The sequence below is a fragment of the Panthera onca genome, chromosome B3 (genome assembly GCF_046562875.1).
Source record: "Panthera onca isolate mPanOnc1 chromosome B3, mPanOnc1 haplotype 2, whole genome shotgun sequence".
NCBI lineage: Eukaryota > Metazoa > Chordata > Mammalia > Carnivora > Felidae > Panthera > Panthera onca.
In genome coordinates, this window is record NC_138344.1 from 144,034,097 (window position 1) to 144,049,786 (window position 15,690).

General features: G+C 49.4%; 1 protein-coding gene across 1 annotated transcript in view; it reads right to left on the minus strand.

Moving 5' to 3' along the window:
* Nucleotides 1-8,000, minus strand: part of CDC42BPB (CDC42 binding protein kinase beta) — a 102,164-nt gene extending 94,164 nt beyond the window's left edge. The window contains 1 exon segment of the mRNA XM_060620834.3: nt 7,343-8,000. Coding sequence (XP_060476817.1) covers nt 7,343-7,517 — 175 coding nt within the window. The 5' untranslated portion in view covers nt 7,518-8,000.
* Between the last annotated feature and the right edge of the window lie 7,690 nt (nt 8,001-15,690).

The following is a 15,690-nucleotide window of genomic DNA, read 5'->3' on the forward strand; positions in this document are numbered from 1 at the left end:
CAACAATCAGCAGACATTCAGAGAAAAGGTTCTGACATCAAAGACAAGGAGCAAAGCAGAAAAGAGAAGGAAAACTCAGAAGAAAGAGACAACGCAGGAAAGAGAAGAAAATGTCTACATAACATCTACGTGTGCACAGAAATCAGCACAAAAGGAACAAAAAGAAATGCTTAAAAAAAGTGCATCGCTTTCGCGAAACAAAAACAGGATGTTATAAAAAGGAATGCTAAGAGCAAAAGTGAAAAATATCACAGCAGAAATAAAAGAGCAATGTAAGGACTAGAAGACACAGTTGAGGACCTCTTCCGGAAAAATCAGAACAAACAGATAAATGAATGGAAAAACGCAGGAAAAGGAAATTAGCAGACCAGTCTAGAAGGCCCAACACCTGAATAATAGGAGATCACAAAGGCTACAAGGTTACAGAGAAGAAACCATCAAGAGACAGTATGGAAAGCTTCCAGAGCCATAGGACCCAGTGTCCCCACCCGAAAGACCCACCAAGGAGCGCTAAGGTTAGTGAAAAGAAGACCGAGAGTTTCCAGACAAGTCACACAAAGTCTAGGGGATCACAATGGGGTCGGGCTGCTCATTACCAACAGCAGAAGGTGGACAGTAATGGAGAAACGCTTTCACACTCCCGGGGAAAAATTACTTCTACCCTAGAATTCAATACCCAGGCAGACTGTCATTCACGTGTAAGGAAGAAGCCTTTTCAGGCAGACGAGGTCTCAAAAAATGATCTCTTGATGAACCTTTTCTCAGGGAAGCCCTTCTTCTGGCTCTACCAAAAGGAAAAGGGTATGAAATCCAGAAAGGGGAATTCAATAGAAAGACACCAAAAAAGTCCCCATAAGGAATGAAGAGAAGTCCTAGGAATACTGCTAAGCAGTGGGCTCAGAGCGCAATGGGCCTAGACAAGAGGAAAACAAAAGGCTTTGAGGGGTGGAAGGTGACAGGCAGGGCGAGGAGGGGGATGAGGCGCTCCAGTTACAAAGCTGGGCCTGTACTGAGCACTGTACACGGGCATCTAAGCTAAAGGGAGAAAACGTAATGCATTCCAATCAACACAGAAATAACTCCGTCTCGGTAAAGACAGGGCACTAACTGCACCCCACGTGGCTCAGTTGTTAAGGTATTTATTTGCCTAATGATAACATAAACACTACCAACTTAAACAGAAATTCTTATATAACCGTATTTGGAAAAAGGAAGAGAGGGGACAGGCAGGGCGGGATGGAATATAAAAGTTCTACAGCCTTCTTTCCCTCAACAGAAGTCAACGGAGAAGTCAGAAAGTGAGCAGTACAAGCACGCTTTACAGAGGCATGGAATCTGAGGCAAGAATTGCTAAATAACCAGTATCCAAGATGCTTGCTCTCTCCCACAGGAACACGGCACCTACTGCCTAGGATGGAGATGCTGGGCTGAGGGCAGAAGGCCCTGGTACCTGAAGACTTCCTGGCACGGGCTGCTGCCTTACCCTGCACTGCCCACAGGCCAATTCCACACGAGATAGAAGTCACCTGATTTGGGTTCAGTTGCCGTTATTTGGTTGTCACTGGCCGCTGAATGTGATCTGAGACAGAGGATTATTAAACAGAAACGGAGGGGCTGGAAGTGGCTGCTTGTGAAAGTCCGAAGCCAGAGTTACTAAGTAAATGCATTACTTTAATAAAGGTAACATTACATTTGGAGAAAATCACTCCACACTATGGTCGAAGTGCCGTCAATCTCAACTTCTACAACTAAGGTTAGATGGGTCTTTCTTGGTCAATTTTACCTGATTTATTAAACGCAACAGAGTATGAAGTATTACAACGAGGGAATGATGGAATGAACAGCCGGGTTTTTTGTTCTGTTTTGTTGTTTTAATGTTTGTTTATTTTTGAAGGAGACAGAGTGTGATCGGGGGAGGGGCAGGGAGAGGGAGACACAGAATACGAAGCAGGCTCCAGGTTCTGAGCTGTCAGCACAGAGCCCGACACAGGGCTTGAACTCATGGACCCCGAGATCATGACCTGAGCGGAAGTCGGACGCTTAACCGACTGAACCACCCAGGGCATCCCAACAGCAGGATTTTAGGATGCCTGGTGGAGGGAGTTAAATCCTACAGCAAGAAAGGAATTCATTTGGGTCTGTGGGCTTGAGAGCTTCAGCGAGGCAGGTGCTGATGGGAACGAGGGGAAAGCTACAATAAAATAGGGGTTTCAAAGCAGGTGTCTGAGAGGCAGTCCCAGGCTAATGGTGGTCCCGTGGAGAAGAGAACCCCCACCAGAAGCTGGCTCTGAAATGATCAGGGAAAATGTCAAGAGCCCGGTTACCCAAGGGCAGCAGGGACACGGGTGGAGGGCAGATCAGGTGATCGCTCAAATCCCTAACAGTGTTTGAACCCAGGACTCTGACTGCGGAGGCTGGAGAAATCACTGCGTCCCAGTGACATTAGGAGTAACCTTACAGTAAGTTCGTCTGTCTCCAAAGCAGCTCCAATATAAAGACAGGATTGGACTGAAACATGATTCGATTCCAATTTCTCTCTGAGTTTCTAATTCTTTCCGAAAGATAACAAAATCCAAAGTCTCCTTTGATACAACTGATCCTTTTTGCAAAATTTTAATCTGAGAACAATTTTGTTGCCAGTTACCTACCAGTCAGTGAAACTGACCAAAAACCTAATATACAACACAGATTGTTCAAATCATGCTGTAAAGTACGACCTTTATTTCATAGTTAGTATCCATCTGTCCTCAAAAAAAATAGTTGTCTCTGGCAGATTAAGTCCGTATATATATAATTCAGATGGTCAAAACACTTCCGATTTTAAATCTAAGGAAAGTGTTATTTTCCTCTCATCCATCTCTCACTAAGAGATAAGAGAGTATTGTGTGAGCTTTTCACACAAATTTAAGGCAACCTTACCATACTGTCATTCTGGACCATTCTAAGAAGCTAAGAATCAAACTTAAACTTGGGACAGGGACTAAAAGGTGTTATGTTATGGGGATTCGTTAGATGATGTGATTAGAGTTTTCGTGGGTTTTTTAAAAACTCTTTCAAAATTTCTTTAATTTTACTTTTTCTCCTTTTTGATTAAAAAAAAAAAAAAAGGTAAAAATCTCTATCTGGTTTCTTCCAGCAAGATCCTTTTACCTTATTAGTCTCAAAAAATACTTTTTGTCTCTTTACCAAGAAAAGCACTCAACGGTTTCACCGTACTTAATATAGTTTGGAATTAACAGCCCTGTTTGCTCATGTGTTTATCCAGCATCACAGACGTCAGCGCACACGGCAGACTTCTGAGGGCAGCAGGCTCTGCAACAGGAAGGGGGCAGAGGCAGGAGGAGCCACCCCAGCAAGCCCGTCCTGGTGGGATTATTTTGCCTCAGGTGCATTTGAGTTGTCTGCTTGCCCAGCAATCGGCTGCACATCATCAACTTTCTCAAGGGGCTCACGCAGTGGTATCCTGTTTGAGAGCAATTCACTCCAATTCCAGTGTTTTTATTTAAAGCCTAGATGTGCAACAGACACTGCTGTTTACCGCAAAACCCAATTCATGGATGAGGTTTTAGGAGAAAAAAGGTAAGGCTGGCTTGTTAACGTGTAATGGTTTCAACCGCCTCATCACATGCCGTGTAGTCAAACACCGTGCGTTTCAAATAGCTACTTACAAGTTACACTAATTTTTATTATGCAAACCCAACATTTGGGTTTGAATCCCTCGAATTCAGGTCTTATTCACGAGACCTACTTCTCAAGGCGTTCCCACGCGATGCACATTCTACCTGAAGAAACCAGTGAGACTAAAATGTACCCTGAGATGTTTAGCATCACCAGTTAAGCCTACTGGTATAAAATTTGAGTAGAGCCATCCCACTCACAGCTGGGGCTGGGGACCCCATGCCAACAGCTACAGGAATTCACATGGACGACAGAGAGCTCTCGGAAGGTACTGCTGCATTCGTAACGAGAAAAGCCACAAATGAGGAAATTAAAGAGGGCTAGCAAAGATTAATTCTATTCCTTTAGAGGAAGTACAGTGGCAGGGTGAAGGAAGGTGGCCCGGACCACAAATCGGGAAACCCGCACTGAGGTGTGCACCCACAAGGCGTGCCTGCACCAGACGTGGGCTCTAGGCTTCCCACCTGGTCTGCAGGCCACACGAGAGCCAGAGCACAGGCCCCTGTGGTCCAGCCAATGCCAACAGGCGGGGACTTCAAACATCATCTTCATCTAGCTGCAACACGAGCCACTATACTTAAGCCATGAGAAAAAAAAATTTAACGCGTGAAAATATTTTTATATAACAAAGATAAAAGTTAACAGATAACAACTTCACCTCCTTTACTCGTATTTGTGCTGTTTACTTGTAGAAATTTCGAAGTGCTTCATAGTGTTCTATTTAAATGGTATCCAATTTGCATTAAAATATAGTTTAAAGAAATACACAGGCAAAGCAAGGTATTTCCAAGTTTAAATTAAGGTCCAGGATTTCAGAGAGGAAAACTAATCAAACTATAAACATAATCAAGGGAAAATTAAAGACCTGCAATGAAAGCCAAGAGGACTCTGGTCCCGTGCAACCACTGTGGCAATAAGAAAATAAGAGCCAGGAAGTCTGCTTTTAAAACTTAAGAACTTGAGGGGTCCCTGGGTGGCTCAGCCGGTTAAGCGTCTGACTTCCACCGGGGTCGTAATCTCGTGGTTTGTGGGTTCCAGCTCTGCACTGGGCTCTGTGCTGACAGCTCAGAGCCAGGCGCCTGCTTTGGATTCTGTGTCTCCTCTCTCTCTCTCTCTGCCCCTCGTCCACTCGCACTCTCTCTCTCTGTCCCTCAAAAATGAAATAAATGTTTAAAAAAATTAAAAAAAAACCTTAAAAACTTGAATACCTGTACTTTCCAACTTTCCCCAAAGATTCCTCCCTAAGTGTCAAAATCTGGGCTGAATAAGCTTTGTTTCTTCATTAAGTTTCAAGATTTCTACCTAACTGTCATTAGACACAGCTACCTAGCAAGATTTGGGAGGTGGGCAGAGGCTGGCCCTCTGCAGGACAGGACTCCACGCACTGGAAGTTTCAAACATCATGCAGTGGGCGACTCCAACGACTCAACAACCCCCAGGTGGATGGATAGCTTCTATCTGTTTCCAGAGGACAAGTAATTCCTCTTGGAAGTCAGGGCGCCTAATAAGGCTCCACAGTTCCACCTGACAGACCATTTTTCACCTTCCAAAGGCAGTTACTAGGCGTTCTAAGTACACTAAAGTATGACTGCACATGATCTTAACCGGTAACGCACCTCTGTAGAGTTACAATGGTGTATGATGTTAATGTGCACGAAATTCAATACTTCTAGAAGTAGTGTTTAGTAGTATTAGTAATTCATTAAAATGCCACCTTAAACTTAAGACCATTTTTCTTCCCTGTAATTTAAGCTTTACACTTCTGTGCAAGCTGAGTTGTTAGGACAACGTAGTTTATTTGCAACCATAATTTCCAAAGAGCCAGAATCCAATTTTGAAAATATTTCTAAATTATAGCACACGGCTTCTGTTCAGATTTGGAAAGGTCAAATCTCCTAAGACCTCCCCACATGCTGAGAAGAGCCTGCTCGCGTGAAGTCCACCAGCTCTCGGAGGGGCTGGTACCGTCGGGTGGTGTGCGGCCTACGCAAGAACCCCGGATGTACAGGCTGTCCAGCTCTCAGACGCAGCCCCACAGGGGCGCTACTCAGCTCGCGGGCCAGAGGCCAGCTGCAGCACACATTACCACTAGCACTGCCCTCCCTCTGCTTCCTTCTTCCAGTCCCACTTTTACTCACACACCGGCACCGAGTCGACCTGACGGTCGATCTGTCTGGATGTCAAGATCAAATGCCTCAGAAAGGCAAGGCAAATACAATATTCAGAAGGCTCAGATGTACCAAGCGCCAGACTGTGAAAGTGAGTTATTTGGTTGGAAACCAGGTCACTGACAAAGGACCCCGGAAAGTAAATACTCTCATTTCACTGATGTTGTAAATAACCAAGAATGGTGGTCCCCACCGAAATAAAGCATCAGGGGCTGTCTTGGGGCTCTGGACCTCCTTTCTGCCTCTGCTCTCACAAAACATCATTTCACTATAGGGCAAGACACAGAAGGCGTCTAGAGAATACTTCAACTTGAGTACTGTGAGTAAACAAAACCCCAAATTCCAGTTGCCATTCTGGCAGAGTAGGAGGCCTCACCTGAGAACACATTTGTTTCTTCACGTAACTATCAGCTTCGTCAGGCCCAAAGATTAGAAATTACCGGCTCAAACTGCACAGCCCCAACCCAATGACGCAAGTGACCCAAGGAGAGGGTCTGCCTGGTCTGCCCTGAACGTGAGCACTGCATCTTCCTACTAGGTCGTTCCAGGGGAGTCTGAGGGTCTTGACAGGATGACCACGTTCGAGAGGAAGTGGAAGGGTTTTACTTGACGCTTGTAGCTATCTTCGGGATTCTTATGATCGTCAAACGGCCTAATCGAACGTTTATCCTACTAAAGCTAAGTACGTTATTTGATCAATGATTACAGCCCTATAAATCCTTGAATAAACTACAGAAAGCACGCAGAGATCTGAGCAAGAAAGTTCTTAAACGTCTTCCGTATACTGACAGTTGCAGCTACGCCCAACATATTACAAGAATCTAGCACAATTACGATGAAAAAAAAAAAAAATCAATTTGCTCTCGCAAAATAAGGCTTTTAACCTGAAAACTCCCTTGGAGGTGCCACAGTAAAGGGTGTTCAGGCCCTGGACGTCAAGGGGGTGTAGGCTGGCTGTCACCCTTAGAATTGGTCTCCCCGGAAACGCACATGCGAGTAGGGGGCCCACCGGGCGGTGCAGGAGGCAGACGCAAAAATCACGCGCGGCTGCCCCCGCAAGCCAGCAGGGCGTGCGGGGGCGGAGGCGGGGGGGGGGGGGCCTCCACGCCGACTCCGGACCCCAGAGCGAGGGGCGGGGGCGGATTTCCCGGGGAGTGCTGCAGGAAATGATATCCAGACTCGGAGGGTGGATCTAGGAAGCGGCCCGGGCGATGGCCGGCGGCGGGGAGCGAGTGGGGGTGGGAACGGAGGATGTGGCTCCCAGGGGCAGGATGAGGGGGCGGGACGGCCGAACGCGGGTGCGCCAGGGCCGAGGAGGAGGGCAGGGAGGGGATCGCCAGCCGCTGAGGGCCGAGGGCGCGAGGAGCGGCCTCAGAGGAAGGGGGCGGCGGGGCTGGGGGCTTGGAGAGGCCGGAGCGGAAGCCCGAGGGCGGGGAGGAGGAGCGGGCCGGGGTCGGAGGGGCGGAAAGGCAGGCCGGAGCCCCGCGCGCACTTACCCCACTCGAGGAACTCGGCGACATACTTGTCGCGCCGCAGGGCCGAGTGGCTGCACTCGGTGTACAGACAGACGAGCACGTCGAGCAGCGTCTCCACACTCAGGGCGCTCTCGTTGCGCCAGGGCCCGTCCAGGAGCAGCTGCTCCAGCTTCTTGAGCCGCACCTTGGCCGACATGGTGCCGCGCGGCCCGCTCCCAACGCGCCGGACTCTCGCTGCCCGCTCGGCCAGTCCGTCAGGGCGAGCCCTCGGGGGCCCGGTAGCCGCGAGTCCCGGCAGCAGCGGCGCCTCGTTGCCGCCCCGTCCGCGTCGTCGCGCCCCGGCCTAGGCCGACATCTTGGGCTCGGTCCCGGCGGCGCAGCGTCTGGGGCGCCGGGCCCCGCGGGTCCATGGGCCGGTCTCCTCCCCTCGGCGCCGCCGCCCGCCCCGCCCGCCGCGGCCCGCCCTCGCCTCGCCCTGCCGCCCGCCGCGCGCCCTTCAGCCCCGCCCGCGGCCGCGCCCTCCTCGCCTTCGCCGCCGTCCGCCGACCTGGAGCGCCGCGGAGCGGAGCGCAGCGAAAGCCCGGCCGGCGCCCGAGCCCCGACCCCAGCCCCGACCCGGCGGCCCAGCCCCGCGGCCCGCAGCCAACCAGGGCGCGGCCAGCGCGGGCGCAGCCAACCACGGCGGGGCCGGCCGCCGCCGCGCTGACCTCAGCGCGCCGCCCCGCCCCTGAGCTCCCGGCTCCCGGCTCCGGCTCCCGGCGGGATGGGGCCTCGCCGCTTGCCGTAGGGCGGCCGGGATGCTGGGAAGGCCAGGCGGCGGGGGCGGGGCGAGCGCCGAGCCAGTGCGCCGCCGAGATTGCGCGCCCGCGCGTGCGCCGACGGCGCCCGGGAGGCGTGCGCCAGCGCTTCGTGGACGGGTCCCCGGTGTGCGGGGTCTGCGCTCGCGCACGCGCGCGTCTCGGGCCCCGAGGGGGAAACCCCTTGCTTGCTGGGGTGGAGGGGGCTTCGGCGGAGTGACCCGCCGGTTTAAAACCTGGGCGCGGCCGGGCTCGGAGCGGCCCTGGAAAGCGGGTGCCTGCCTGACTTGCACGCGAGCCCGCGCGGCCCGGACTGGGCGGAGGCCCCTGCAGAGCGGCGGCCCAGCGGGTCACCCTGCACCTCGTGAATTCGTGGTGCCCCCGCAGTGGCCGCTTCAGATTCCGCCGTCCAGCCTACCCCAACCGCAAACAAATGTCTTAGCCTGACACTTGGGTAGGAAGCGGCCGACTGTCTCCAGGCCGGGTGTCCCGGGAGAGTCTCTGCTTCCCTGAGATTGTTGGTGCATTTGGGTGGCTGGGGGAAGGAAGGTGATGGAGAATTCCCCCACCCAAACAGACCCTTGGCGTCAGGACAGCAGGGGCCGCCTGGAGCTCGTGCGAGGGCACTGAGGCCACGGGCTGGGTGAGAGCCGGAGCGAGGGTGCAGGGCCGTGGGAACCCTGACGCGAGGAAGTGGGTGGGGGGCTTAGGTGGATCCAGGGCACGGAGGTAGAGCAGGTAGAGCTTTGAAGGCGCAAAACCGAAGGCAAAACTAATCTGGGGAGACAAATCAGAGTCGTGGCTACCCCTGTGGAGGAAGTATTGACTGCGAAGGGGTAGGAGGGAGCCATCCTGGCTGCGGGAAGTGTTCTGTAATTATATTGAGGTGTTGGTTATACAGCACTACATGTAAGTAACATTCTTCAAACCGTACGCATCACTGTATATGTTACACCTTTATTTAATTTTTTGAGAGAGAGTGTGCGAGCAGGGGAGCGGCAGAGAGGGAGAGAGAATCCTAAGCAGGCTACACACCCAGCGCAGAGCTGGCCTCGGGGCTTGATCTGAGGACCCTGGGATCATGACCTGAGCCAGAATCAAGAGCTGGCTGCTCAATGGACTGAACCACCTAGGAACCCGGTCCCTTAATTTTTAAAAGTCAGGCAAAAACCATCTTTTGGTGTTAGAGTTCAGAGTAGACGTTATGAACTGGAGGCTAGGAACACTTTGTGTCTTGACCAGACCCATCTTGTAACACAGATCTATACATACATATAAATTAAACTGCGTTCTAAATATTTGTGCACTTCATATGTATGATACTTCAAAGTACAAATTATAAGGGAGGAGGTGGGACTGAGCAGACCACCTGGCTCAAACCCAGAGATTTCCTACTGGTTTTAATCTAAAGACCAAATTCTTTACCTTGGTTTTTTTGTTTTTTGAGAGGGAGGCAGACGTTTAACTGACCGAGCCACCTAGGCTCCTCTACCTTGGCTTTTAAGTAGGGTGATGAGGTGCCTGAATTTGTCTGGGACAGTCACCATTCTTTGTCTTTGTCCCAGTGGAAGTACAACAATATCCATTCCCCTAGGGTCCCTATTTGGACTGTATATTTTCTGGTCTCCAGACTCAGCAGGCTGTCTGGCCCTGCTCCACCCTCTACCCCTATTCTTACTCTCTTTACTCTCTGACTCCAGTCTCACTGACCTTGCTGCCCCTCAACGGATTCTGCCCCCCTCCTGCCTCAGGGCCTTTGCACTTACCAAGACATCTATCTTGGATGCTCCTCCTGGACCACCTTCGTTTTGTCTGCTCAACCTAAAGCCATTTCAGCATTGCCCATTCCAGGACAGCTTTGCCTAACTCCCCTGGGCTGAATCAGGTCTCAGATTCACCCTGTAGTTTTCGTTAGTACTTGAGACAGTGAGTACTTATGGGTCTTCTCAGAAAACTAGAAATCTTTCTGTGCCTCAGTTCCCTCAGAAGTACAAGAATAACAATAAGACCTACCCAGTATTTCAGTGAGTCTCTGAAAGGATTAAACAAGGGGCACCTGCATGGCTCAGTCAGTTAAGTGTCTGATTCAATTTCAGTTCAGGTCATGATCTCACTTTTGTGGGATTGAGCCCTGCGTCGGGCTCCACGCTGGGCATGAAGACTACTTGAGATTTTCTTTCTCTCTCTCTCTCCCTCTGCCCCTCTCCCCTGCTCGCGTTCTCTGTCTGTGTCTTAAAAAAAATTTTTAATGAGTTAACCCCCGTAGAGCACTTTGAACAGTGCCTGGCTCATAGTAAATGCTCATGTTGGTAGCTGGTATGCATTGGAGCTCTTTTTTCAGAAACTGGGGACTCTGTGACCAGGTGATGGATCGAGCAGTCTTGGGTCCCCCAGACCAAGGAATCCCAGTGTCTTGGGGCACCCTTGAGGTTCCGCTGTATATGTCTTAATCATTTCTGTCTGCTGTCACAAAATACCGTAGACTGAGTGGCTTATAAACAGTTCTGGAGGCTCCAAGTCTCAGGTCAGGGTGCAGGCACAATCAGGTTCTGAGTGAGTTGCCCTTTTCCTGTTTATAGAGGGCTGTCTTGCTGTATTCTCACGTGGTAGAAAGAGGTAGCTCCTTGCCCTCCTACCAGACAATAATCCCATTAATGGAGGCTCGACCCTCATGACCTGATCACCTCCTTAGGGCCCCACCTCCTAACATATCACATTGGGGGTTAGGATTTCAGCATAAGCGTTTTGGGGACACAAACATTGAGCCCGTAGCAGTATTCTTACAATAAACTCCTGCTTGGGCTCCAGGGAGGGGTTCTGGTCTTCACAGCACAGCAAGTCAGACTAAGCAGAGCCTTACGCCCAGTTCCCTGAAATGTGCACAGCTTATGGTAACTTTAAGCCACGGGGTCTGGAGTCAGAAATCACAATGCCCCAGCCTGCAGAGTGAAACCTTGGAACTTAATTTAACAGCTTCCCCTCACACCCAGCTTGGGGGCCTGAGATAAGAACTGGGGACGGGGGCTGTGCTTGGTGCCATTTTTGCTCCTTCTTGAGCCTCAGCCAGCCTGGCCCTGCTTCCAACCACGTGGGCTACTACCAGGGAGGAAGGAAGCTACAGTCTCCCCTCTGATCTGGCAGAGTTGATGACCCCTTCTCCTTGTGCCCCAGGGACTATTCACAGACTCCGGCTGCTCCCTCCCTCTCCTGAGCAATGTGTCACTTTTCTGGGTGGGTGTTTACCTGGTGGCTGCAGGGGACCCTTTGCCCCTCTATGGGGACCACTAGACAGGTGGTGACCCATCCCTACAGCTCATATCTGTCCACAGGAGACACTCTTGCCTCCCTTGCTCTGACAAACACTCAGGAGTGGGCAGGTCCCAACATGGCAGCACACTTCGGGCTCCACCTCCAAAGCAGTTCATGAGCCCTCCTTTCCTGGCTGGGAGTCCATCCCTAGTCCACAAGGCCCCCAAATGGAGGGCCACATCTTGAAGCTCTCCGAGAAATCCCCTGGGAGGCCACCCTCACTGGGCTTCAGGTAAAGGAGAGAGTGCCCCATGCTCCGTGTCCCAGCAGGACCACATCGTCAAATACACATTTTATTCCAGGGTGTGGGGTAGGTTCCCATGCTTTTCCCTTGACAGGCTACATGTGGTGATCTTCCACCTCATTTGAGAGCTCTACATTTGTTGTCTCTTGATGCCCCTCAAAATTTCAGTTTAGTGTTCGATAAATTTATAACATGCACACTGGAAAAAGGTCATTGTTCCTTTAGCAGGGCAGTTCTTGTGTTTCTCCACCTGTTACCCCCTCGAAACCTGAACTTTACACAGAGAAAGAACCCTGGAGATCTGCAGAGGGTCCCCCTTGAATGAGTATCCAGTGGCATAGTGACTAGCACTTGTGTGGGAGGAACCCTACCCAAGGCTGGAGAAAGAACATTCAAGAAGATTAGAGAGAATAGTGCCTGGTACTCACACAGATTGAGAATGGTGTTGTTTTCCACCAGCCAGACTTGAAAAACTCATAATTCACCAGCATTGGGTAGAATTCTCGAGAAGGTTTTGGCACCTGGGTGGCTCAGCCAGTTGGACATCTGACTCTTTATTTCAGCTCAGGTTATGATTCCAGGGTTGTGGGATTGAGCCCCACATCAGGCTCCACACTAAGCATGGAGCCTGCTTAGATTCTCCCTCTGCTTCCTCCCCACCCACCCCCCCTCAAAAAAAAAAATTCTCAAGAAGGTTGTGCCTTGGACATGGGAATTAGCTCTATCTAGATTGAACGCTGCTCCAGATCTCCCTAACAAGTCATAAAAACAAAACCCCCAAATATCAAAGTGTTTCCAAGAAATTTAACTGCATCCCAGAACAAAGCTCAGGAAATTTTATAGGATCACAAAAATATCCATCCCCCAAAATATAAAATCACACTGCCTGGCATCTAATCAAAGATTTCCAGGCATTTGGGGCACCTGCCTGGCTCAGTTGGGGGAGGATGTGACTCGATCTTGGGGTTGTGGGTTTGAGCCCCATGTTAGGGGTAGAGATTATGTAAAAATAAAATCTTAAAAAAAAAAATATATATATATATATATATATTACCACACAAATAGGCAAGAAAACACAACCCATAATGAGGAGAATAATCAATTAAATAAACCAACCCAGAACTTACACAGACGTTAGAATTAGCAGAGAAGGACATTAAAACAGTTGTTATAACCATATTACATAAAGTACATATTTTTAAAACAGTAACAGAGGGGCCACCTAGGTGGCTCACTTAGTTAAGCGTCCAACTCTTAATCTCAGCTCAGGTCATGACCTCACGGTTTGTGAGTTTGAGCTCCACATTGGGCTCTGCGCTGACAGCATGGAGCCTGCTTGGAATTCTCTCTCCCTCTCTCTCTGCCCCTACCACCCTGTGCTCTCTCTCAAAATAAATAAATTTTAAAAAACTTTTAACGTAATAGAACTTTTAGAAATGAAACGTACAACTTCTTGAAAACATACAGTATGGGATTAATGGCAGATTAGACATTACATAGGAAAATATTAGTGAATTTGAAAGCATAGCAATAGAATTTATTTAAAATAAAACAGTGAGAAAAAGGAATCCAGAAAAGTGAATAGCATGAGTGAACTGTGGCCCAATACATGGATAATTGGGGTCCTGAAGGAGAACAAAAAAGAGGAGACACAAAAAAAAAAAAATTGAAAAACTAATGGCTTAAAATTTTCCAAAGTCAATGAAAACTATAAACACACACCCAAGAGTTTCAATAAACCCCAAGCATAAGAAACATGGCAGGAGAAAACTATAATAAGGCCACATCATAATTGAGTTCCTCAAAACCAGTTACTTAAAACAAACAAACAAACAAACAAACAAAAACAGGGAATAAAGACACAAGCAGAAGAACAAAATAAAGGTGACATCAAATTTCTTATTGGAAATTGTGTAAATGTGAAGACTTTGGAACGACATCTTTAAAATGCAGAAAGAAAAGAAAAACTGCCAGCCTAGAATTCTATACCCAGCAAAAATAGCTTTCAAAAAATGAAGCCATTTTTGGACATAACAAGGCCTGCCATGAAGACAGAGGCACATGCCTGATTGGCCGTGTTCAATTTTATGGACACATTTACTGCCTGGGCGAGCTTCTCTGATTAATTACTGGGTACCCTCTAAGACTGCCAATTTTGAATGGAACCCAAAGAACAAATGAGCTTTCCACCAGGTCCAGGCTTTGGTGCAAGCCGCCCTGCCACTTGAGCCTTATGACCCAGCAGACCCTGTTTTGAGTGTGAGTGGCAGAGACTCTTGGCGGGGAAAGTCCCAATAGGAAAGTCACTGTGTATACACCCAGGGTTTTGGAGTAAATTCATGCCTTCTTCTGCCAAGAGCTCTTCTCCAGTTCAAAGGCAGCTCCTGGCTTGCTGCTGGATCTTTATACAGACTTACTTAAAACTTGGCCATGGACACCAAGAAACAATGCCACCCAAGCTGTCCTTTACTAAATAGATGTTACCTTATCCACCAAAATATAAAATTGTATGTGCATGTAGTAGTCCATTATAAAATGAGACTGGGCCCAAGCAGACCTGGAAAGAACGAGTAAACTTTATGAATAAGTAGGTGGCTTAGCCTCTGTCGTATTTGTTCCTACTGTTTTACCAACTCTTCTTAATCCACAGCTACACCCTCATGGGAAGTGCTGTGGCCGATCAAAAAAAGGATTGAAAAGGCACGGGCCAGATTTAAAGATTGGTCTGCCTGGCTCTAGCTAGAGGAGGATGGCTGCTGCTTTACAGACACACTCAGGGGAAGCCCTGAAAGGCAGTGGTGAAGAGAAATTACCCCAGAAGGCAAAACTTCTGTGTTGATCCATGGGCAGTGGCTAATGGGTTGGCCTGCCAATCAGAGACTTGGAAAGAATAAACTTCTTCTAGGAGATCTAGGGGAAATGCAAGTGGATGGATCTCTTGGGATGGGCACAGAATGCTCATCAAAGGGCATCTACTGGGGCACCTGGGTGGCTCAGTTGGTTAAGCGTTCAATTCTTGCTTTTGACTCAGGTCATGACCTCACAATTCAAGGGTTTGAGCCTCACATAGGGCTCTGTGCTGACAGCATGGAGCCTATTTGGGATTCTCTCTCTCCGCCCCTACCAACCCCTGCACACACATGTGCGCTCTCTCTCTCTCTCTCTCTCTCTCTCTCTCTCTCAAAATACATAAATAAACAAAAAAAAGTCTTTTTAAAAAAGGCATCTATTGTGGAAGAGGCTCTTATAGGTCAAATGGACAAGATGATCCATTCTGAGGACATCAGCCTCATTCCTCCCCTATCACAGGCCCATGAACAAGTGGCCAAGGAGGCAGGTATAGAGGCTTTGCAGGGGCTCAGGCACATGGACTTCTCTCACTGAGGCTGACTTGACTTCCGTCAAGCTAGTGCCCCCCTTGTCAACATTAGGGACTCACAGGGGGCTCTTAATATGGTGCCATTCCCCAGGAGGAACAGGCACTGGCCACAACCTGTGGCCAGGTTGACGACATTAGACCCCTTCCATCTCAGAATGGGCAGTGACTTGCCCTTGCATATTTCAGGTCAGTACTTGCCTTTACAGCCACATCACGTCTACCAGCACCGCCATTTGTAGACTTGGAGCATGTTTTATTTATCCATCACCATGGCAACTCAAGCAACATCACCCTAGACCTAAGGCTTCATTATATGGTGAAGGAAGTAAGGCAGAGAAAGCCCATGCCCATGAAATTCCCTGAACTTACCATGTGTCCCAACACCCCAAAGGAGCTGGCTTCAGAGAATGGGAGAAAGGTCTGCAGAAGACTAGTTACGGTGCTGGCTGACCGCCAATGCCCTGCAAGGTTACACCGTTGTCCTGCAGACTGTGGCGTATGCCTTGACCCCCAAGGCAATACATGGCACCCTCCCTCCACAGCCTGCACGCCTGGGTCCAGGAGCCTCATGCTGGAGGTGAGAGTGCCCCCTCTCACTACAACCAAATAACACTGGAGGAATTTTTGCTTTCCTTCCTGT